At 40.5% G+C, this 25,580-nt stretch overlaps 1 protein-coding gene across 3 annotated transcripts in view; it reads right to left on the bottom strand.

Moving 5' to 3' along the window:
- Window positions 1-25,580, bottom strand: part of DCBLD2 (discoidin, CUB and LCCL domain containing 2) — a 32,071-nt gene that overhangs the window by 3,969 nt on the left and 2,522 nt on the right. For 2 of the 3 annotated variants that reach the window (XM_083438361.1, XM_083438363.1), the window contains exons 2-14: window positions 18,086-18,313; window positions 15,236-15,373; window positions 14,088-14,139; window positions 12,539-12,611; window positions 11,509-11,642; window positions 10,553-10,593; window positions 9,281-9,496; window positions 7,164-7,288; window positions 5,095-5,242; window positions 4,559-4,684; window positions 3,343-3,436; window positions 2,795-2,844; window positions 840-977 (exon numbers count right to left, since the gene is read on the bottom strand). In XM_083438361.1, the coding sequence (XP_083294487.1) occupies window positions 840-977; window positions 2,795-2,844; window positions 3,343-3,436; window positions 4,559-4,684; window positions 5,095-5,242; window positions 7,164-7,288; window positions 9,281-9,496; window positions 10,553-10,593; window positions 11,509-11,642; window positions 12,539-12,611; window positions 14,088-14,139; window positions 15,236-15,373; window positions 18,086-18,313 (1,563 nt within the window). Of the gene's footprint in view, window positions 1-839; window positions 978-2,794; window positions 2,845-3,342; window positions 3,437-4,558; window positions 4,685-5,094; window positions 5,243-7,163; window positions 7,289-9,280; window positions 9,497-10,552; window positions 10,594-11,508; window positions 11,643-12,538; window positions 12,612-14,087; window positions 14,140-15,235; window positions 15,374-18,085; window positions 18,314-18,835; window positions 18,873-25,580 lie in introns of those variants that run through there. The other variant, XM_083438362.1, reaches the window with a different exon arrangement.

Below are 25,580 nucleotides of genomic sequence, written 5' to 3'. Positions count from 1 at the left end.
TCCTGGGATGATCAGGCTGGGGCCACCATGTGTAAACCAGTCCAAACATATTAATGGATTATGTCAATACTTTATCTACTTCTGTTATGCATATATATATATATATATATATAAATATATATAATATAATTTCCAAAAATCATGTAACATATATTCTTATCTTATACAATATTTTGGACTTCCATCAACGACATCTGAAGATTTTTCGATCTTTATCACTTAATCTGCATTTCATTAATTTTACTATTACTTTTAAAAATCCTTAACAAATAAATCTATTCATAAATCTTCTCTGCAATATTTCCCATAATCCTCCTTACAAAACTCCTTGCAGTCCTACTAGTGTAATCACACATGCCATATTTAAGGCATATTCAGTGAAACAATAATAGAAATCAATACTTCTGAGTAAAAAGGTCCAGTTAAATATTTTGTGAATTGTGTTTTACTAGCTGCTTGAAAAGATGTGAGCTAGTTCAAATGATTCTTGGTTACACTTGGACTTTACTTGAAAGCATGAAAAAACCAAGCAATTATTAGGAAAAGTTAGTTTTGCAACTTCTCCATGGTGGGATTTTCAACGAGCCACACTCAAGCGGATTGTTCATAAAAACTCAAGTGACACAATTCTGTGAGAGGACCGTACCACATTGGCTAACTCCAGAATCAGTCCTTCTACAAGCTGTATTTGGACATCTATCCCCGGCACAGATTTTTAAAAGAATTTAGAGGGTACGGGAGGAAATACAGGAAGGTAAGACTACTGCGATTTAATCTGCAAAGATATTTAAAACAGGCACCATTTACTGAAATCAAGAAAAACTGGAGAAGACAAATACCTGCAGTTTGGGTTTGTAACATGGTTGTAACTTCTCTTGATCTAAGGCAGCTAACTTCACTGCTGCTGTAACGAACAGGCGTTTCCTCATGTTCTACAGACTTGGCAGGAAGAAACTGCTTCATGCCTTTCCACCAACCTATATCAAGGTTTACAAGTGACATGGTTATGAATCAATATGCATTTCTTTAGCTTTGGAACTTCCCCTGTAATGGTTACCTGGGGGCTACATAGACAAACAGCGGCGAGCCCTTGACTCACGTGCTTCCCCTCTACCCCTTTCCTCTTCCTGCGTGGCAATGAATAGGAGATTTCTTTATTACATCTCTATACCATATTAGTGGCAAGAAATTGGAAAAATGAAACAACGCCCACGATAATAGAATGGCAGACTCTTACGATTGAATACCTCGAACTGGCAGAGATGAGGGGGAAAGTAAGAGGGCCTTCAAACCAGAAAGTATACAAAGAATGGAAAATATTCAAAGATGACCTAAAAACATACTGTTCAAATAACAATCTCCTTGCAGAACTAAACTGATCCTTGTAAAATACAATGTGTAATTTACTAGAGTACACAAAAACAAATCAGGGTAATAGAAGGCTGTGTGTTTAAACGTAAATAACAATACAAGTACAATGAGAAGAATTGGAAGTCTTTTATTTAGAAATTTAATGAATGATTGTATAATAATGTAAAAAAAAAATGAATGTTTTTTTCTTTTTCTTTTTTATCTTTATTTTTATGTGTATATGTATACATATAAACATATATATATGTGTGTGTGTGTATGTATTTTAATTAAATAAAGATGATTATTACATTTCTATACCATGTTTCAACCGAAGATCTCAGGGTGGTTTACATTATGTCTAAACTCAGGGGAACTTTGGATAGTTCAGTTGTTCAAACAACCCAGAATCATATCATGGTTTGTGATCTCAGCTTGTTAACAAACCATAGTGTAAACAAACGGAAGACCACCTGCTAAGACGCGCAGAGAGCTGTGGTGCTCCTGTCCTGTCTTGTGTGCTTCTGGGTGGCCAATGTGAGGATTCTGCACTAGATGGGCCACTGGCCAGGCACTGCGGGCTCTTATGTTCTTATGCGTTCTTTCAATGCATTGGGGGTTGTATGTTCAATGAATATATGCATGTATAGGTCCTAGGCGCCACCTCATGTGGCAGAGCATTACGCATGTAGATCCATACATGGTGGTGGGGGTGTGTAATCACAGAATTGTAGAGTTGGAAGGGACCCCAAGAGTCATCTAATCCAACCTCCTGCAATGCAGGAATCCCCTCATGTGTTTGTGTGAAGGTCCCTCTTAAGACACAAACAGCCCAGGAGGAAGAGGGCGGGGCATTCAGCACCTGTGACAAAGACAGCAGAGCCAGACTAGAGTCTGGTGATGCGCTTCCTCTGAAACGCCACCAGAATGTTAGAGCCTCTTGTGTATGGGCTACAGAGTCAGCTGGCCACAGAGGGGGGAGAAACAGCACTTGGGCAGGGAGAATAAAAGGGGCAGTATCTGAGGGAGAGAGTTAAATAGGGTTTGGTTTTGAGCTAGAGCTAAGGTTCAGGTTAAGAGATAGGGTTTGATTTCCTGATCAGTGAAAGGCAGCAACAGACGGAGCCAGCCATGCTTCACGGGGGGAAGTTGTTCCCAAAACTGGTGGAGGCGATAAGAAGGCCGCCTCTCTTGTTGCCATCAACAGTGCTTCCACCCTTGGTGGGAACAGAAAGGGCCTCCCCTTTAAAACATACAGAGAGGAGAAGGCAGGAAGGATTTGGGCTGCTCAGGTAATCAAGTCAAACAATAGAGAGGCTTTGTATGAGGGGGCTGAGCAAGCAAGTGCTTGCCCAAGTCCAACCATTAATAGATGGAATTTGCACAAATATATGTTCATCTCAATGCTTAATGATGCAGCTAGAGGTGCTACAATGGTTATTACCTGCACGGTCCCAATATGGTATGTCATACGTTCCTTCTGATTTTCTCTTTCTGAAAAAGTGAGTGAAATGCAGAACACACCCAAAATTAGTGTCAATATGAAACAGCCATTTGAGACCAACACTGTGGGTACTAGTTTTGAAGAACGGGTACAGTCTTTTCTGGAGGTGGGGGTGGGGGTGGGGGTGATGGTGGAGAGCCTGAAATACTAAGAGACTGATCTCCTTCTCACTTTATTTCAAAGAAATAGCAGCAAAGACAACCGTCCCGCTGGAAGTTAGTTAAATTTGCATGTTCTGTTGATATAAAAGCTGCTGAACCTACACAGCCTTCTCAAGATTTATACATATCAAAGTTGTTCAGGTTAAAGTACTGCACGACCAGGACAAGGCCCTCCTGAACACACATCCACACTAATTTAAATTATTCTTCATGTTAATGCATAAATTGAGCATTTTAATTGACCATATTTCATTTCTCCCATTTCCTCCTGTACCTATTACATTTCCTCCCTTGTAGAGGATGCAAAGCATTTAATTATTCCTTTACCTGTTTCTCCAATGCCAGGCACAAACTAAGATCAAAATGAGGGTGGTAAGGACCATGACCAACACAGGAACCAGAACAGCTACCAGTGCCACATCTGAAAGCCATTAAACAAGTAGAGTCCATAAGCACTGCAGGCACACTAAACGAAACCCCCTTTGTTCCTTGTACAAATACTGAAGAAAGTTCATTTAAAGCTTGCAATAGCATCCAAATATTACTGCAGCAAAATACCATTTTGCATCCATAATAATATGTAGCGGAGGGGGAGGGAAACTGAATTTGTGCACCCACCACACCTGTGGGCTGTCTTGGACAGTCACTAGAGCCACCAATCTGTCAAAGTTCAAAAGGCCTCATTGTAACCACCAATCAGCCAATTCCCATTTACAGCAAGGCCCCTTTACAGGCGCCAGTTTGAATCCAAATGATCGCCTGCAAACAAAGCAGAGCTTGCTGGCAGTGTCAATCAGCTGGCCCTGAGAGCTGGCCCCTAAGCTGCGGTTTGGTGAGAAATGTCCTCTCAGACCAAAGTCAGGCCTAATGAGACCCAAAGGCCCATCTTGATATCACCCCAGCAAAACATTCCAAGCTGATAATGTTTGTTAAATTGTACATAAACTGGTTAGCAGTTGGGTATCCATTTCTAGTTTTCTACTCAAATTTAGCATGCCCTGTTGGCTGTGGTCTAAACCACCGAGCCTCTTGGGCTTGCCGATAAGAAGGTCAGCAATTTGAATCCCCGTGACGGGGTGAGCTCCCATTGTTCGGCCCCTGCTCCTGCCAACCTAGCCGTTCGAAAGCACGCCAGTGCAAGTAGATAAATAGGTACCACTGTGGCGGGAAGGTAAACGGCATTTCCGTGCACTCTGGTTTCCGTCACGGTGTTCCGTTGCACCAGAAGTGGTTTAGTCATGCTGGCCACATGACCTGGAAAGCTGTCTGTGGACAAATGCCGGTTCCCTTGGCCTGAAAGCGAGATGAGTGCCACAACCCCATAGTCACCTTTGACTGGATTTAACTGTCCAGGGGTCCTTTACCCTTTACCGTATATGTCAACTACTATCTCTGCTACATTAATCTCTGCCACAATATATATATATATTATTGATAAATCAATATAGTTGGCAATATACCAAAAACATAGCAGGGAATCAATATAGCATTACTATTGACTCTTAGCCTTATACAATGCTATTTGCTATATAGATGTCAGTACCTTTGGTTACGCTTGGAGCTACTGTAGTGTTCTTGATCTCCGGAGTGAAGGTGGTTTTATCAGTGTGCGAGGGAAAGTCATTGCTGTTCCTGGGTGGTGGGGGTACTGTAGGTCTTGGAGCCCGAACTTTAAAGAAAACAAAAATTTAAAGGTCACGCCATTCGTTAAAGCACCAAGCAGATTCCTTTATGTAATGAAGCATGCTACAAAATACAATGGCATTTGTATAATCTTTAATATGGCAATACAAAATTGCTGCTAAGACGTGCTGTGCTGGCAAATGAATGCATGGATTACTGCCTAAGAAAACTGTTGCGAGCTGTATTGTGCTCATACTTTGGGAATAAAACTTAAAACATTGATACAATTGCTGCATGCCAGACAGTCAAGCAGTGCAAATTTGTTAGTATAGATGTTATTCAACGAACTGGGAATAACACAAACTGGGAAGGCACAAACAAATTCAGTCTGTATCACATTCTTCTCCCAAGGCAAGTCATGTTAATATAAAGAGTGATAAAAGTCACTCTACTTACAAACACTAAACTGACATCCTAGCAGTTCAACTTTCATTGCTATTTTCTGGTGCCACTTCAAAGGGTTTATTCTAACGAAACGAGCAATAATGGGTGGAATGAAGTTATTGCGGACTTCTTGATAATACCCAGTGTTGCCTTGAAATACCTAGAAAAACAAAATTTGATGTAAAATACATCATTTTTCTAAGACATTAGGAGTTCTGCATTACAAAATACTGCTCCAGGAAAATAAGCTAATACTCATATTTTCTTCTGCTTGCCTAAGCTACTCTGGGCAGCAGACATAGAGTTCTCAAAGTACAGATGGCTCTAGTAGTGTAAGGTCAACTAATGAATAACTTATTCTGGGGGTTTTAATTAAATACCTTTTATTGAAAAGCCTTGTATACATCTGCTAAATGACACATTAAATGAGCTCCAACCAGATACTGTGTGTGTCTGTGTGTACACACACAGACATACTGCAGTTTAAAATATTCACCTACCCAATAGAAAGCCCATCTACCTAACCTGCCGTCGATTACACTCAGTTAACTACAAAAGTTTAGGTAGATGTGCTTTTCAAAATTATTATTTTGTATGCCCAGAAGAGGGCAGTCAAAAGCAAGGATTACAGTTCATTTCTGATCATTTTCCTAGTGTACTAAGCACTTAATATATTTACTAATCTAATTTACAGTGGCACCTCGGGTTTAAGTACTTAATTCGTTCCGGAGGTCCGTACTTAACCTGAAACTGTTCTTAACCTGAAGCACCACTTTAGCTAATGGGGCCGCCAGAGCACGATTTCTGTTCTCATCCTGAAGCAAAGTTCTTAACCTGAAGCACTATTTCTGGGTTAGCGGAGTCTGTAACCTGAAGCATATGTAACCTGAAGCATATGTAACCCGAGGTACCACTGTACTACTGGAAATACCAATCAACAGGCGTATCTTTTGAAAAGCTTCCCTATATTTTCGTGAGGTGATAGATACGCAGCATTTATCTGGGGGAAACTGAAGGCAGACCTTCATTGATGTGACCTGCTACCAAAACCTTGGTAGTGATAGAGTCAGATTTTCACAGCATCCAAGTTCACAACCTGTTGCCTTTTCCAAGCACAAGAGGGCAAACCGCTCTACATTAGGTCAAGCAGTACAAAAATGTAACGCCGAAACACTTCAACACAGCATACAATATTAGTAATGTACTAAAGGTAAAGGTAAAGGTACCCCTGCCCGTACGGGCCAGTCTTGACAGACTCTAGGGTTGTGCGCCCATCTCACTCAAGAGGCCGGGGGCCAGCGCTGTCCGGAGACACTTCCGGGTCACGTGGCCAGCGTGACGAAGCTGCACTGGTGAGCCAGCACCAGAGCCGCACACGGAAACGCTGTTTACCTTCCCGCTGGTAAGCAGTCCCTATTTATCTACTTGCACCCGGGGGTGCTTTCGAACTGCTAGGTTGGCAGGCGCTGGGACCGAACAACAGGAGCACACCCCGCCGCGGGGATTCGAACCGCCGACCTTTCGATCGGCAAGCCCTAGGCGCTGAGGCTTTTACCCACAGCGCCACCCGCGTCCCTCAGTAATGTACTACCATCTAACAAATACACACCATACATATTCTTCATTGTGTCAAAAGCCTAGATTCAAATCTCCCCCCCCCCCCAAAAAAAAATCCCAGGATCCCATCTCCTCACGCTCCTTCTATGCATGCACATCACACACAGAAACACACTGTAAGCATAGATATATTCCTGGCTTCTTCTGGAATTCTCTCCTCCTTCGATCCAAGGAATACACATGCAAGGAGAGAAATCCTTCTTTCCTCCAGCCTCTGTTTCTTCCATGCATGCTGGATGGGCTCGTGTGACCCATGAGAGACTAACTTATGTTCCCATTTTCAGAGTTCTGTAATAAGCAGGGTGCGCCAACATTTAGCTTTCTATCCATGGAAGAATGTTAATTCCTCTGGAAAAGCACCTTCATACTTAAGTGATGATTCCAGAATCATTAAACACACACCCAGAGTTCCTATGCACTCCAACTTCATCTTATTTTGCACATAGAATATTGGGCAGGCTTACTTTATCCCTCTCAACACCAGGTTCTTTGTATACTGTCCACTTCTGCCCATCGTTCCTGTACAGAATCCTGTAGGCAGAGACATAATAATGGTACTCCGCTAAGGTGGATCCAGTAGTTATTATACCTGTGGATAAGAAGGTTCTCATTTACAATAAATAGCAAGAGCATTTTTCAAACATTTAATCAACACAGACGCTTGCCCAGCAAAAACAGAAAAGGGAATTACGAAGAACTCTAAAGAAGGATCTTTCCAAACTGGCTCAATTTGCCATGAAATAGCAAATGTGGTTCAGGGTAAGGGTAAAATTCTGCCCATTGTGGCAAAAAAATATATATCTACATATACACTGATGGGCTATAAGCTGGTGATAGCAAACACTCCACTTGGCTTTACAGGCCTTGGATCACAGAACTGCAGAGTTGGAAAGGACCCTGAAAATCATCTAGTTCAACCCGTCCCATACGGGGATCAAACTTGCAACCTTGGCATTCTCAGTGCCACACTCTAAACAACTGAGCTATCCAGTCTGACAATGGCTGACCAGAAAGGAATATTGAGGTCAGGGTTGATAGGCCGATGGAAACTTGAATCAAATAGGTGGCAATGGTGGAAAAGGGGGAAATTCCACGTTCAGGATTGTTAGGAAAGGGACTGAAAATAAAACTGTCAATATTGTAGTCCCTCTCAACAAATCTGTTCTTCAACTACACTTCATAAAAAAAAAAGATAATGAAAGCTGCAAAAACAAATTAATCAAAATGCTCAACTGTAAGAAAAGGTTGCCAGGTTTGGATTTATTTATTTTTAATTTGGAAGGCAAGAAGGAGGGACATGACAGAGGTATATAAATTATGTGTGGGGACAAGAAAGTAGAAGGACCTTCTTCTCCCTCCCTCACAATACGAGAACCTGGGCTCATGCAGTGAAGCTGAAGAATGGGGAATTCAGGACAGACAGGAGGACGTATTTCTTCACCCAGCTAGCTCATGGTTAAACTATGGAATTTGCTACCACAAGATGAAGCGATGTCTACCAACTTCAGATTGCTTTAAAAGGCAAGCAGACAAATTCATGGAGGATGATGCTAACAGAAACTACCACCCCCAGGATCAGAGGCAACATGCTTCTGAATTCTAGTCACGGGGAAACCACAGCAGAGGGAGATGCTGCCTTCATGGCCTGCTTGTGGGCTTCACATGGACCTCTGGCTGGCTACCAGGCAGACCATGATGCTGGACTAGACAAACCTTTGTGGCAGGCTTTCCTCCTGCCTTGCCTAACACAGAGCCAAAACTAGCAGAGGGCTCAAGCATCGATCTCTGCTACAAGAGGCCATTACTAATGTAAGGGCATTGCTCATGTATAGCACTGGACTGAGGACATGAACACACACACACACACACACACACACACACACACTTCTTTCTACACCGAAAAGGCAATATCCGTAATATCTGATTCAGTATTTGTAAATTGTCATGGAGATTTGAAGACACGAGAGTAAACATATCCTTAAATAACTTCCAAATGTCACAAGTATTTTTGTTGTTCTAATGACGTCTATCTGTTTTGTAAATAAAGCTCCATGTGTTCACTGTAATTGTGACTTCTGCACTTTTATGGCTTTTTAATGCTTGGCATTGTGTTTCAATCTGCTATTGTCCACGGACCGATGTAATAAATGCCATTCATTCATTCAAAGCATCAGGGGTGGACCTTGGTGTTATGGTGTCCTGTGTGAGGCCAAATGTTGATGACCCCCCCATACACACCTCCAATAAGGATGGTAATGGGCTTTGGGAAGAAGACACAAGGCTCTGGCAGAGTTCTACAGCCCTCCTACCTCCTTCCCAAAGCTGGGAAAACACTAACTAGGCTTTGAGAAGGAGGCAGGGGACCTCTAGGACTCAGACACAGCCTCACCCCTCCTTCCCAAAGCCCAGTGCCTCACTTGCCCAGCTTTGGGAAGGAACTCCCTTTACCCCTGCACCCGGGGGTGGAGGGCAAATCGTGTTGCCCTAAATCCACCTCTAGGCATTGGGGTGTTTACTGCTAGGAGAGGACTTATCCTAAAAGGACTCTTGTCCTTTGAAGAATGAACGCAGGTGTGCTTACCTGTTATGCGTTGCTCTTTGTTTAGGTCTATTTGCAACCACTGATACTCATCATTGGTAAAAGCTGCCCAAGAGTGTCCAGGCCTTTTCAACCTGGCTCTTTCTGGCCTCCAGGTGCTGGGCTGCCCCACTTGCTCAGGCCATTCTAGAAATGACGATGCATTAATCTGCGAATCAGCAATGACTCCAGACTCCATTCCCAGTGTCCCGTAGCAACCTAAACATACAAAGCGTGCAACTTTGATGGTGCAACTTTTATAACGCAATAAATACTTAAACCCTTCCCAAGGCCTAAAGACAGAACAGGACCTAGATCACAATGAACCTTGTACCATTTAAACAACATATATTGAAATGCAAGCAAGTTGATTATCTCTCATCGAAATGCCTATCTTTGCAGACAATCATTCCAACAAGAGGTTTTTATCGCTACTTTAAGGAAAACCTGGACTTTAGCAACATTAAAATAAAAGTAGCACAATTTTAGATCTTCCCTCCGGCCACACCTAAATTGCACTTTGCTCTGGGATGTTTGGTTGAAACCTCCCTTTTGGTGTTTAGTTCTATGGCAGAAACCTATCAATTTTGCCATGCATTTGTTCTAATGTAGAGATAAACCTCTACTTGGTGCTTATACATATTCCCCCCCCCCCCTAAAATTTGCGACCTACTTTTCATTATATATAATAATCTCAAAGCAGGGTACTGCAGGTAACACACAACAAATTTAAACAAGAAAATGGTAAAAACAGGTGAGCGCAAACACACAAGAGTTAAAATAGCTGTTTACAAAGTGCAACAATATAGATTCAGCCAAAAGCCTGGGTGATAGAGTGGGTCTTCTTCAGTTGGTATCAGAAAGACTTGATGCCAAATATATCTGAGTGGGGAGGGAGTGCCACAGTTTTTATCTGAAGCACCTCTGCTTTTATAGTATCGGGTTTTTTTAAATGGTTGGTCTTAACTGTTAGCAGCCCTAAGTGGTAAGCACCGGAAGGGCACGATACAAACATTTATATAATAATAAACATCTTTGATTCTGAAATAGAATGAAAAACTTCACAGATCACTTCGAGGCAGGGGGTGCAGGAGAGTGGGAACGATTATCTCCTCCAATAACTGAGAAGGAAGGCGGGATAGTTCAAGACCAAGGTTGGAAGATCTCCATTTAGCGAGTTTATGTTGGCAAGGGATCAAAGAGATACCAGGCTAGATAAGAGCATAGATCCCATTAAACACAAAGGGGCAAGCAATATAGAGAAGAAAGGCTTACCACTAGTTTTGAAAGTGAAGAGACCTGAAGACAGTGCTCCTCTGTGTAAAAAACAAACCAAAGACACCACAAAACTACATCTTTAGTTCCAACAAAATGTAACATTTCCCCTTAATTTCTCTGTGTGTGTGTGTGTTCTATTACAACATTGTTCAAGGGTGAGGTGTTTCTGTATTATAGCAGTAAACTCACTACTCTTGGCACACTATTCTAATATCTATGGGATAAAAGCTGTGCAAAAAGTTGATCTAAAAGACTTCTCCCTGGGAAAGAGCCATAGCTCAGCGATAGAGCATCTGCCTTGTATCCCCGTAATCTCTAGTTGGGAAGAATCCTGAGGAGAGTCTACCTGCCAATATTGAGCTGAATGAATTGATGGTTTGGCAACAAAATTTCCTAGATAAAACAAGAAAAAGCCAAATCGCACAATTTGACATCCAGATTGGCATTTGTAAAATGCGGATATTCAAGACAAGTCATGCAATACTGTATTCACCCTGAGTAAAAATAATAATATACCAGACTAAATCTTAATGCATTACTTCCAAGAAATATGGACAGTGTATAAAATGGTCCATCTATATTTCATGAAAATCTTTATGGAGTGTGTGAAGGCTTTTTAAATACTGCCCATCTCATATTTTAAGAGTTAAAGAAAAGGAATGACAACAAAAGTTGGCTATGAACATGATGCATTCATGATAATCAGCAAGAAAGAGAAGGAATTTCACGAACAATGTTATGGAAAATTGCTTTAAAAAGAGGTATTTTCACAACTTTTCAGGAGCAATATTTCATTACTTATAGGCCAAACTATCTAGTAACACTACAGGAGCACTGCAGCATAACAATTTAACTGATATCCTTGCCTGAACTTAGCCTTCATATTTCAGAACTGCAATGATGTTTTAACAATCCAGAGAAGTAGCAAATGAAAAGCAAACACATCGACTTACGCTTTTGAAGTGACATTGTTAGCCAGAGAACTTTCATAGTACGGAATGCCTTTGCTGATTACGACATTGATCTGACCTCCTAGGACGTTGGACACCACTCCTGCATGCACCCCAGCCATGCAAATGGAGGACGACTTAGGAGAGAAGATAGATTACTTACTATCTGATACCACTTCAACAGTTTTCAGTAAGCTAAAGAAGCTACTGCTAACTATCTGATACATATTAAGCTTTCCTTTTGCAAAATTCTAAGCACGCAAAAAATACACAGCTCTCCCATTCAATCCAGATATAACTCTGTACCAGATCTTAAATGGATCTAGAACAGAAATGGCTAACTTGTAGCATTCTGGATGTTGCTGGACTAAAACTCCAGCCATCCCAGAGGATTGATCATGCCAGCTGAGGCATTTGGAGGGCCAAAGTTAGCTATCCTTGGTTAAGAGATATTGTCACTGAAAACCTATCTACATCAATTTGCCTTGAGTGCTTAACATATTACAGTGGTACCTCAGGTTAAGAACTTAATTCGTTCTGGAGGTCCGTTCTTAACCTGAGGTACCACTTTAGCTAATGGGGCCTCCCGCTGCCACCACCACACGATTTCTGTTCTCATCCTGAAGTAAGGTTCTTAACCTGAGGTACTATTTCTGGGTTAGCGGAGTGTGTAACCTGAAGTGTCTGTAACTTGAAGCGTTTGTAACCCGAGGTACCATTGTACATGGGTAGGCAAACTAAGGCCCAGGGGCCAGATCCGGCCCAATCACCTTCTAAATCAGCGTGTTTTTACATGAGTAAAATGTGTGCTTTTATTTAAAATGCATCTCTGGGTTATTTGTGGGGCACAGGAATTCGTTCATTTCCCCCCCAAAAAAATATAGTCCAGCCCCCCACAAGGTCTGAGGGACAGTGGACCAGCCCCCTGCTGAAAAAGTTAGCTGACCCATGACATATTACAAAGCCATAAGCTGAAAACCACAGTTGAATACCCAATTAAAAGTTTCAAACAACCATTCTGAAGTTTACTTACATCTCTGTAGCCGTGAGGAACAGTCCCAAAAACATCAGTAAAAGGAAGCACACACCCAGCTGGGCAATATTTACTGTAAGAAACAGGAATATAAAAGTAAGATCTGCAAACTGCCTTCGATTACAAAACTGGAATTTTTAATAGCCTGTGTGGTGAACTTCCTTCCTTGTGAACTGGCATGTCAAACATACCACTACTTCACAAAAGCATGACAAAATACTTAATATCTGCCAGAGTCAGAAAAATCACGTGCCCAAGAGAAGACTTTCATAGCAAAAAAATTGTATGTAGCTAAAAGTGTTGTGGGGGTTTATATTTTAAGTAGACTTAAGGAAGAATCTGGCTCTATAAAAATTGGGTAATGCATTCTTATTATATTTTTTATACTAAACACATCAAATCTGCAGAAATCCTTGTGTGTGTGCATGTACACTTAAATGCCTCTATAGTGCCTTATTGTGAATTGGCTTAGTGCACCTTATGCTTAAATCCTGGAACTCTAAATAAATCCCATTACTTCAGTGGAATTTACAAAGTAATTACATCCAGGTCTGCACAGCATGTGAAAACTGCCAAGCTGCAAAATTTAATCAGGAAAGTTAACTGAGCAAGTTAAGGGATCCATCTACACAAGTCCAGTGATTTAAGGATGTTGTGGGGGAAGGAGATGGGGATATTGCTAAACCATGCATAATATAGTACTACTGAAGATGCCGTGCTTCGTTAGATTACTGGCATGAGAGATTACAAACATTTTTAGGTATAAGAAATAAAGACTTACTCAACTGTATGTCAGCACAAATTATACGAGAGGGGGAATACATATTAATTTCTAGGTTGACACACTTCAGACCTTGAAAACCGATCATTATGAGACCTAATGCAATCTACCACATTTTAAGGGTTAGTCCATGTACTAATACTCCAAAATAATGGATCACAAGCACTGAAAACATATGCCATAATTTCTATGGTGACTAGGAGTCCGCCTTCTTAATGGACAGCCTGGTATTTCAATAAATAATACTGTCTGGGCCAGTGTCTGCTTTTCTGTAGGTCTGGTTCCAGACGTACGAAGAAGACAGGTGGTGATCTATTTTTACTTAAATTTTTAAAATTAAGTCCCACTGCATGTATTGGAGCTTCAAATGGCCCCAGCAGATGACAGTACATAGTGCCTAAGTGCACCCTTCCTGGGTGCGGAATGTCCATCCTCTGTGAGTTCAGGCCAATATGGGCTGTGTCAATTTTAACCTGGGCTCAGGGCATTTGTTCTAGAGACAACCAGGTACTTGGGGTTATGATTGCAGGGAGAGGGCGTCCCTCACAGAAGTAGCTAGGTGAGCTATAGAACACTCTAATCCTTCAATTGCTGCCTTCTCCGAAGACCATGGGATTAATTAAGTAAAATGAACTGGAGAAACTGACATGGAGAAGGATCAGGGTAGGAAATTAATTGGGGTTAAATTCATTGAATATTGGATTGATCTGGGGATGTGTTATAGATCAAGAATTATTATCAAAGTATTAAAAAGGGACCAATTCTTACCTGAACTCTGGTTCAGAAAACTGACTTGCAGTGTCTAAACACGTTATTAAATCTAGAAATAAAAACACAGTGAAGAGATTGTTTTTCAAAAAGCAGGATGTCTATAATTAAGGGATGAAAAGTTTGAAGTAAAATTGATCTCCCTGAATCAACTCATCTGCAATTCAATGTAGTATGAGGCACTTGCTGCAGTCTGATAATACATCAATAGCAGCATAGTAGAGAATTGCACATTTATAATTAGCTAGAGACCTAATAAGATCTATCAGATTATGAAAGTATTCATTTTAAGGGCTCAGGAAAAATCCTGGAGCGAATGTGGCAAACATTAAATTAATTGAGTGAAACGAAAGCATGCTTAAATAGTTTGAAAGAATATACTACCCTTTAGCAGAAATTCCAGGGTAGTTCACAAAAAAGTCAAATGTGTTTAAAAAGCCTGAGAGACTAAGAATAGCCCCACTGACACCTCCAAGCATTGCTGGTGCACGGTGGGTCTTTATGAGGGGGGAGGGAAATACACAAATGGGGCACCACTGCAGTTCATATTATAATCATTACCCACATCTATCCCATACTGAAACCAGCCCAAACAAAGCAACAAAGGGGAGGGAGCACTGTAGTCTCACAGATCAATCCTATGCATCTTTACTTGAAGTAGGTCCCATTGAACACAATGGAACATACTCACATACAAGCGATAGATGGGATTGCAGAAATGGAAGAGAATGGGTAGGTCACTGGGCAAAAACTGATGTGGCTGCAGTGCAATAGTTGCTATCTGTTAGGAACCCTAAGGACTTTGCCCACTTCCAAAAAAACCCAGCTGTTTTGTATTTTGCATTGTTTTAAGGGTTTTTTATATTCAATTGTGTCTGTACGCATTACAGTATACTGCTTTAATGTTTTATGAGTGGGCCATTTATAAACTTTATTCGAATCCCATATTGTTCTGCACCATATAAACCAAGTTATTATGCATCTTACTCGGTCTAGACGTGGCTTTGTAACCATCCATGCTTAATTCACTTTGAATAATTTATCAGTAATTGGGTAACAGAAAAGTAAGAATGAATTACATGCGGTAAGAAAGCACACTTAGTTGTGTGGAGTGCTTACACAGCGCTAGGTAAGAAACATATAAATACCTGTTTTGTCAGTGGTTGAATAGGACGCAAGAAACCCATGTCCATAGAAGTGTATGCCACTCATGAATTGTACCGTAACTTCATTACCCTTTGATTCATTTAAATTCTCCATCTGTAAGCCTAAACCACAGTATTTTCCTGCAAGGGGCAGGAGGAAGATAGTTAATAAGCATTTATTGATTTAGTATGGATTTGCACATTCAGAACGTCTTTGACAGCTCAACAAATTTGTGAATCTATTTCTTACCATCCCCACAGTTTCAAGGCATTAAGAAATCACAAAGCTAGGGTTTGTTTGAGACTAAACCCATCTCCTAAATCTCCAAAAATTATCAGGGTGGACTCCGATGCTGAAGCAAATGAATTCTACTTGTACAGTAGGACTTCTTCCTTTCCACCCTTTATGTGCCTTTCTCAAGAGGTTCCCTGGCCCTTTAGAGCAGATTTTCTTATCATCTTGCAAAGGGGAGGAAGGTGAAATCCTGCTTCACAAGCAGGTCTGTTCTGCTTGTGCACACACAGCACTGGCTACAACCTCCAATTCTGAGAGGAAACCAGGACACAATTATTAAGGAATACTGAAGGCATGGTGCAGAGCAATTTTAGTACACTTCACCATCTCTACAAATGCTACCAAGTATCCAAATAATTACTATCCAGTCTCTTAGCCAAATACACGTACACCAATAATTTTACATTGTCTCCTATGCATTGTTACTCAGAAGGAATACCCATTAAGTTCAATGGGACTTATTCCCTGTTAAGCATTAATAGGACTGTAGTGTTAAAACTATTTGTGAAAGTGAATGGGGTTGGCATGGATTGTGGAGCTGTTCTGAAGAACTAGTCACTCTGGAGTTTCCTTTTTTTTAAAGTTCCCAGCATCAACAGAGTTGGCTTCAAGACTTCATTCAAATGCTGACGCTCTTACACCACAATATATGCTACATCTACCTTTGCTTAAAGGTTTAAATCCTTCGCCAGCCCATTATCTGCAGTCAAAGTACTTCCGCTGACTCTTATTTCTAATATGCAAAACTTACACTGGAAGTTCAAGGGGGAGGGGGATGGCTGCCCGTTTTAACCTTACCATTATTTTTTTCCAAAAAGCTCTCTCTCAGCAGAGCAAGACACAAACACTGCTCAATCTCTTATGCAGCCACACTAGCTGGGAACAGCTGAGAGGTAAAGGGAACAAAAGTAGATAATTTATTTGGGCCAGTGAACTCAACTTGTAAAAGTGTTTAAGCCCTAATCAGGACTGGACGTTCCTTGCCATTTAAGGACCTCATGTTTTCTTCTCTTTTTTATGAGTGAGCTTGGCTTACAGCGAGTCTAAGTTTTCATGCAATATCTAAGTAGAAGAGTCACCAAGCTTGATAAAAGCCTTCACGTTACAGATGTCGTGCAACCACATTCAATCTTCTGTCTAAAAATACACCATCAGAAGTAGTATCTAGGTCATGGGTTTAGAAGGAAGAAAAACAGTGCAACAGATATTTTTTTTTATTAAAAAAAAAAATCAACCCAGAAAATGTCAGCTCTGTTGGTATCAATGACATTTTAAGTCTTTATTTCACTCTCCCCTCCCTTTTTTTGGCAGCATACAAAGACGTTCCCAGCACAGACTAAAGGCTTATTAAACGTTTCACAGTCAGAGATACAAAAGTAATAAAAACCACAGGATATTACTGCCACTTCATATATGTCAGATTTACCACCATATTGACAAATTTACAAGAGAAAGAATACGTTTTGAAATCTTACAAAAATGCAGTTCGGGGAATGACTTCCTTTGCCCTGCATATAATGTCTGCGCTTCTCAATCTCCAATTAGAGAACCAACACCATCCTTCTCTTCCAAAAGCCAGGTAACTTTATCACCACTTAGACACAGCTGCGTTTTGGCGCAGAACAAAATATTGCCAGATACGATTAAAAAAGGACACATTTCTCTATTCAGTGCACATTTAAATTTAGAAGACCAGGATCTTTCGACCAAAAAAGAAGTTGGAAAACAAATGTTTGCCATTATAAGATTCCTTCGAGCTCCTGTTTGAAAGTTCTAGCTATAACCGTGAGGGCACCATAGCTCATTTGTAGAGTATGTGGTTCAATCCCTGGTATTTTTAGATAGGGATTGGAAAGATTCCCATCCGAAAGTGTGGGGAGCTGCTGCCAATCAGTGGTGATTTATAACTTAATGGAACAATGAGCTGACTCAGTATAAGGCAAGTTCCTGTTTCCTATGTTCCTTTATCCTCTTCCTGATCATTTGAACGCCTTAACCCTGAGAAATTAATGATGAGCATATCTCCCCTGAAAGGCCACTCCACACACTTCTCTTTTAGTTGTACACGAAAACATCTTACACATACATCTTAAAATGTAAAGTGTAGGTGTTAAAGTTATGTTTGGAGACACGCTGTCATAATGCTTGTGTTTGCAAGCTCAAGTCTGCCTCGTTCATGCTTTGCAGAAGGGCTGGCAAACCTAGTGTTGTCCAAATATTATTGGACTCAATCAGCCCCACCAAGCAAAATATGAATTGTACTCCAGCAACATCTGGAGGGCCCAACTATCCAGGTACACCTACGACTGGCCACAGCTCCCTCTTGAGAGCTCACCTCTGCAGGTTTTCCTCCATAATGTGTAAAATGGCTCTGATTTAAACAAACCCAGAGTAAGAAAATGTCCAATACTGATTAAAAAAGCATTAGAATCAAATTAAATTTCTTCTCTCCTCAAGTTTTGGGAAGACTGGATCATGCAAATAAAAGACATAACAAGCAAACCATAAAGGAGTATTTCCCCCCTGTTTTGAACAACACAACAAGAAGAGGTTCTTACCTATTTCTGTCCTTGTGGGTCCAATTCCATTATAAACTCTCACGTAATTAAAATGGCAAGAATCTGAATCGTCAATATCGAAATCCCCAAATTTGAGCTGCACTCTCTGCTCAGGCTTTACTCGAATCTCCCATTCACACACAGTGCTGTTGGGATAGGCGTGCGGGTAGTTAATAGATGTAAAAGTCCCACTTTCAGGACCTAAAACGGTATGTCCACATCCATCACCTACAAAAACAAAGATTGACCTGTAGTGTGGCTTTCTCATGCATATGCTACTTTTAAATCAAGAATGGGATTCGAACCCACATCTCAGTACTGGTGTTAAAGCTGCAACTCTGTGCAAACTCACCCAGGAGTAAGCTCCACTGAACACAGTAGCTTGCCATGCAAGAGCAAACATACATAGAATTGTGCTGCATAGTAGCATTTCAGAGTCCAGTGCCTTATTTCTGCACTGGCTCTAGGCTTCTTATTTTTCATGTATAAATTCTACACAAGGGAATATAAATCAGTAAACAGATATGCAAGTATTCTAATGTTACCCTCAGCATATAAAAGCACCCTGAGGACAAGTATTCTTCTTCTTTTAAAAAGGGCAATTCAGAAGTCCAAGCTTAAATAATATATATATTCCTTCTCCCCATTTAATATAAACTTCCTCATGCAATTAATAAATACTCAGGTAACTTCACAGCTGCTGTGGCAATGAGGGGGCTCTGTCAGTATCTTAAGGGCTCTAAGACTCACCACAATGAATCTGGTGCTGCATATGTGGGTCTGCAAAAATGCCCTCTGCCAGCTGTCTGGTGGGATTTCTAGTCCATGAAGCGGTTGGTAAGTCAGTTAAACTACAAGTGGGTGAGAAACCACGCTGAATCCCATTGAACAGGTCAAAGAAACCATTTGAAGGCCTATCCCTATAGCAGAGATGGCAGCAACACCCAGTGAAACCTTTCTGGTCCAGAGTTGGGTTAATAATGGTCACTCAAGAAGATCAACTAGCAGTAATCAGTTGGCCAGACATATCATGGATGAGCTTGTTTTAAATAGGTCCAGCCTGCCTTTATTTGTTTGTTTAAATGTTTCATAAACTGCTTAGTGCTTAAGTTGGGACAGGAACCAAACCAGGGGAACCCGAGGCAATCCAGTTGTTGTGTTTCCCTGAGTCGCTTTCGGACTCTTTTACTCTTGAACGTCAACAAAATTAATGTGGAAATTTAAACAACCACATATCAGACATCTGACTGGTTGGGGCCAGCAGAGGGAGGCAGGGTGGGTTATGGAAGAGATTATAAAAGGCATCCTTACGAAACAAGAGGTTGTCACGTTCCTTTTAGTCCTCCACTAAAAAATGCAATGAACGCCGGTGACCCTTTTATATTGCCTGGACTCAGCTAAGCTGAGGGAATGTCTTTCCACATACAAGATTTTTTATATGGAGTACTGCTTGGGGTTCCTCTTCTTTAGAGTTTAGATTGGCAAAGACCCAGGCAGGGTTTTGTGGCCATGACCCTTGGATTTTTCCCCCCGCATCCAGATTCTTTTTGGGAGGCGGAGGGGGGGGCAGGTGCTAAGCTGTTCTTTCTCTTTTGCTTCAAGAGGTAACTGAAAACATTTAATCTGTGTAATGGTCTATTTTGTGGGGTTTTGTTGCTATCTGAGCATATTTTGCAGCTGACTTTATTTCTTTAACCAGCACATAGTGCTATACCATTTCCCCTGAAACCAACCAAGGGGAATGATTCAGAATGGCTACCAAACATGAGCTGGAAAGACTGGATGGAAAAGTGCTTACATTGCCCTATGGGACATGCTCAGGAACACTGCCTGCCAAAAAGATGGGGTTCCTTTGGTTTTAACCTCCATACATTTGGGCTTCTGCATGTGCTATCAAATGTGGGGCTGAAGAAACACAGTGGAAAACTTACAGTTCCATATGCAGTATCTATACTCTATCCTCCTATTCCCAAATACTATTCACTTCACATAGTAAAAGATACGGCATATAATGTAATTGTCAAAAGGAAGTTCTCTGCAGTTCAAACTGCTTGCTGAGAAGATGTTTGTGTCATGTAATACATATGAATCAGCAAGTGTTGAATCTGCCAGCCTTAAAGAACCCTGTGTCAATTTCATGGCAATGGAAATGTTAAACTCTCACGACTAAATAATCTATCAAGTATCAGAGCATAATATACCATTGACAGTATTCTGACAATAAAGCTAGCCAATGCTTTAAAAGGCTCCCTTTGACGTTATTGGGGAAAACCAAATGCTTGTATTGATTGATTTATTCTGAGATGGCTTCAGTGCATAGTTTTGTCGTTCATGCTGGCAGGGAGCAGCACAGGCAGAAGAAAAGAAACATGATTTGTTACGAATTATTTCATTAAAAGGGTCTGCATTCCTAGTAACTTATGCATTTCATGCCAATATAGTTTGATCTGAGAAGTTAACGTTTTATTTGATGCCAATATACTTTGATCTGAGCAGTTAACATTTCATTTGATGCCAGAGAGCTCACTAGATAGAAAAAGATTACTTGTCTGTAATTAGCCCTTGTGAATATGACTGCTCACTTATTCACACAACATAACCTTAACGTGATGCTAGCAAAGACTAAAGAACAAGTTTCACATATGACCCTATAAGGCAGTGCTGGACATATGCTTCCACATCAATCCTAAATCTCTAAATGCCAACCAGCCTATTGTAGTAAAAACCAATTTGGCTGGCTTTATAAGAGGATCGGACAAATTTACAGAGGATGAGATTAATAGTGCCTACTAGCTGTGTTGGCGTGTTTTACCTCCACTTAGTCAATATGTCTGTGTATTCCAGAAGCTGCAAGTCACAAGGCTGTTCCAATCAAGCCCTGTCTGCAGGCTTCCCACAGCCATCTAATTTGCCCCTATGAGAACAGAATGCTGGACCAGGTGAGTTGCACTCTTGATTCATAGTTACAGAAAAGAAACCTCACTGTCTTTAGGAGATACATTCAGCCATAGAGATGGCGAGCTCTTAACTAGCAAGCTTCCAACAAGATGCAAAATACTCTCCCACAAATTGTTCAAGATTTGCTAATATCATGATTATTATTTTTTTGTTATTTATTGGCCAGTTTTAAACTGCAGAGTACCACAGTTCTCATGCACACTCACTTGTGTGTTTTTCCCCCACATAGCAATGCAAACACAAATTCTTTAAGTTCCCATTGAGGATACCTTGCTGACTGAGTGAACTGAGTTGCACTGTGACTCAAAGTTGAAATCCCCTTTGTGCTCATTACCAAATAAGGAAAAGGTGCTCTCAATGCAATCCCTGAAAACAAGGCGCCTGTTATATGGATCCTAACAACCAGAAACACACCATGAGCGAGCATGCAGACGGTATTTCTTCCCAATATTCCCAACATACAGGTGGGAGCAAAAGCTTCTCCTCTACCTTACTGTAACCAATGAAGACAACAGACCAGAAGATTGTAAGGAAAAAGTTATTTGCTGCATGGCAATGGTGGCAAAGCATTAGAAACTCTTTCACAAAATATTTTTTGTTGCTATGGTAATACACGTGGCCATATTTTGAACACTGGCAATAGTTTTCCTTATTTACTGTGTACAGTACTGTAGATTTACTATGCAGCTTGTGTGTTTTAGCCTATGGTTCACAACACATTAAGTTATCAGTTCCTGTTTCTGAACCTCCTTGAGGACAATTTTCAAATTCTAAGGAGCAGAAGGCTTTTCTCATAACTTAGGACACACTCTGCTTTCAACCATTTATTAAAACCATACTGGATTGGTACCATATTAGCTTTGGTGCCATATTAGGTCTCCCTGGCAGCATTCTGAAAAATGCATATTCCTGTGATTGCAATTTGTTTTAACTATTTTTAATTTCTCAATTTTAAATTGTTATAATGCCCCTGGTGATCTGCTAGTGCAAGGTGGGTAATAATAAAACAAATAATTTTTTGCTTTATTGCTGGCTGGTTTTTAAAAATGTGCTACTTCTGTGGCAGGGTAAGCTAAAGACTTTCCTTGCTAGTCACCAGAATCATGTTTCTTGCCATTCATTACTTGCGTACCCCTTTAAATATTGAACCAGACACATCATAGATTTAGTAAAATAAGATTTAAATCTCATTGTTGACACTTGACAGATACTCTATATAATTTTCAATTTAGGAGGGGACAAGCTGGCAGAGGCACACTGCCCAATGTAGGGTGCAGACAATGGTTAAACAAGCTAGCTTTGTAAAATCCATGGTTTGAAGTCGACTTGCTTAGCAACTAACCATTTGCCTTTTATAACAACCAGGATTCTTTGCCTGCATGTAAAACTAAGGCAAGATGCTTTGAAACTCTTCCACTAAGCACCAATGGAAGCACTGCAAAACCCATAGCCCAACTGGGCAGGCGAGGGAAAGCGGGGAGTGCAGCCTGGTGCGTTGCTCAAGTTCACTGAGGCATATCTACATAGCAAACCATGGCGAAAACCACACCGACGAATGTACCCACAATGTAGAGCTGCTTCACCTTCCTGCCAAAGGCATTTCAGCCTGTCCCTAGTGATAGTTCAGAAGTTCAGTTTGAAGTTTAAACCAATATCTGGTAGCCATCTGTCATATCAGCTGGCATGAATTAAGAGGCGCCCCAAGATATGCAAGTGCAGCAATAGCTGCTGGATATTTTGAAGAGCAATACAGATGGCCAAGACCCATCTGGTTTTACGATGGCTGATCTTGGCTTGAGATCCGTGGATGCTTGCATCCTCTGCTCACCAAACTTACATAAGGGTTCAAACCAGACTACTATTGACGGAAGAAAAATGCACGAAGTGGATTATTATTTTTTTCAGATGATCTTCTAACCAATATCTAAGGATGGAGCACAGATTTTGCAGTTTCCCATAAAGCTTCTGCATCAACAAAAACTGGAACGTTCCTGGAGTTAATATAGGCTTGAACCAATGATGGTCTGTGAATGCGCTTCAGGGAAGCTGCCAGCATATTTAAATAAGTGATTATAAACAGAAACAAATCTGAATCTGTATTACCCTTTTTTAAAAAAATGATGTTTTTGAAAAATGGAATCAAACTAGATCTGGAAATGCTCTATTAAAAGTTTATGGGAGTTAAAAAAAAAACTTATACCTACAAAAAATGTCAAGTAAAGCTGTGCTCTTGTGGTGAAATATTGGGGAAAGGTGGCAGACCTGAACATAAGAAAAGCCCTAAAGGTGTTCTAAGTCCAGCATCCATGTGCCCATAGAAAATCTGCCAGCAGGACCCGAATGCAACAGCATTCTTCCCACTTGCAGTTCCAAGTAACTGGTATAACACGATGCATGCCATCTTATTGGAGGTAGAGCATAGCCATCATGGATTTTATCCTTTTTGAGGTGACCAGAACCATACACAGTATTTAAAGTGCTGTCACACCATATTATGGCACTATGATACAGTGGTACCTTTGTTCTCAAACTTAATCCGTTCTGGAAGTCGGTTCCAAAACCAAGGCACGCTTTCCCATAGAAAGTAATTCAACATTGATTAATCCGCTCCAGATTTTTAAAAACAACCCCTAAAACAGCAATTTAACATTAATTTTACTATCTAACAAGACCATTGATCCATAAAATGTACTGCTATAAACAATGTACTGCAGTCACACAATCAATCAAGGTTCCAAGTTGTTTGAGAACCAAGGTACCACTGTACAGTACTGGCAGTTTTGTTTCCAACCCATCCTAATATTCCCTGGAATTTGCCTTTTTCACAGCTGACTAGACATCACTTAAGCTATCTCACTACTAACCCAAGGTCTCACTTCTAATCCATCATCGCCATTTCACAACCCATTCACTTATATGTGAAATTAGAAAGAAAATTGTCTCAGTGTACTTCTCCTTAACACTTATTAAGTAATTTGCCATTTTATTACCAGTTCTCCCAACTTGGAGAGATCCTTTTGGGGCTCCTTTTTGTTTTAAGCATAAAATAGTTCGGAAACTTAATTGGATATAGAGAACATACGTCCCAATCACAATCCACTTCCATGGCAAAACTCAAATATTTGTCATTGTGTAATGCAGCGAGAAGAAGTCACTGGATTTTTTTTAAAAAATATGAAGCCCATTACATATTGCACATTAAAAGCAAAACAAAACAAATGTTGCTGTTGGATAGAAATGTTGCATTACAAAATAAAAACTAAAATAAAGTTTATGAAGACTCATTGAGTGTTCTCTGGATTATGGGCTACATACAAAGCATACACCAATGCTGTCAATGCAAAACTATAATACACATTGTCATCGTTTTGCACAGTGTATCTGTCACAAGTATTTTTAAAGCCATGTGTTTTGTATCCGCTTTGTTCTTGCAAGTCAGTATTAGATTTAACAACTATCCTCACGATAGCTAAATGCCTATTCAAAAGAAGACGTTCCAACTATGATCCATAGAGGAATTTGACTGCAATTATACCAGCTTTTTCCAAGTCATGAAGTACACTGAGAAATAGCTGTAACTACATTAAATGGCATCTCAAATGTGGATTTCAGTCCAACTCCACAAGGCCATTAGTAAAACAACGACAACAACCCCAAACTTACATAATTATAAGCAAGATGGGTCTTTGAAATTTAATTTATGTATTTATTACATCAAATTTACAACCTTTCCTTCCTCCTCAAAGGGATGCCTCACAATAATAATAAAAATTGTATTGTGATCCACATTCACATTCTGATATTCAGCTGCCACACAGTTTGTCAAATGTGATTATTTTTCTTTAAATATTTGTTTATAACAGTTTAGGAAACAGTTTGGCTTCCAGCTTTTAACAGACAGCTTTTCTAGAAGTGTCTGTTAATGAGAAATGTGAATGCACATGACAGCTGAGAACAGATATGGATATGAATACACAAAATCTGTCAGGCAATCTGCAGCCAGTCCTTACAGAGTTAAGATTCACAGAAGGTTCATGAATGCTTTCAAAGTGATTAAAGACTGATAACTTTGCCTATTTTCTTACACTGAATAGAAAAAAGGTAGATTTTCCTTTTTGTAAATTTATACTGCATAACACACACTAGGTTTGTCAAATCACAACCATTATATCCTCTTCCTCTAGCACTTTCTCTCGGGAATCAGTAAAATGTGGGATCTATTTGCAAGCAATGAGCTTAGGGTCAGCCTGCAAAAACTCCTTTTCTGGAAAACTAGACGGGTTTTTCATCAATTTGGGCTTAAGATTGTGAGGAAGAGATTGGAACCAAAATTAAGAGCACAATCCTAATCATGCCTTTTCGGAAGCAAGTCTTTAATGGAGCTTACTCCCAGGTAGGTAGAGCTAGGACTGCTGCCTAAGAAGGCACTGCAGGTGAATGAAAAAGCTGCTTCTGTAGGTTGCCATCTTACCACCAGCCAGGCCCTGATTCCAGCTGCAGCTCCTTCTTCCCACTTCCTCTGGAACAAAGAGCCTGA

Source organism: Podarcis tiliguerta (genome assembly GCF_965153285.1).
Source record: "Podarcis tiliguerta genome assembly, chromosome: 4".
Lineage (NCBI taxonomy): Eukaryota > Metazoa > Chordata > Lepidosauria > Squamata > Lacertidae > Podarcis > Podarcis tiliguerta.
Note: the sequence above shows the minus strand (reverse complement) of the source record. Positions and strands in the feature narration are given on the sequence as shown.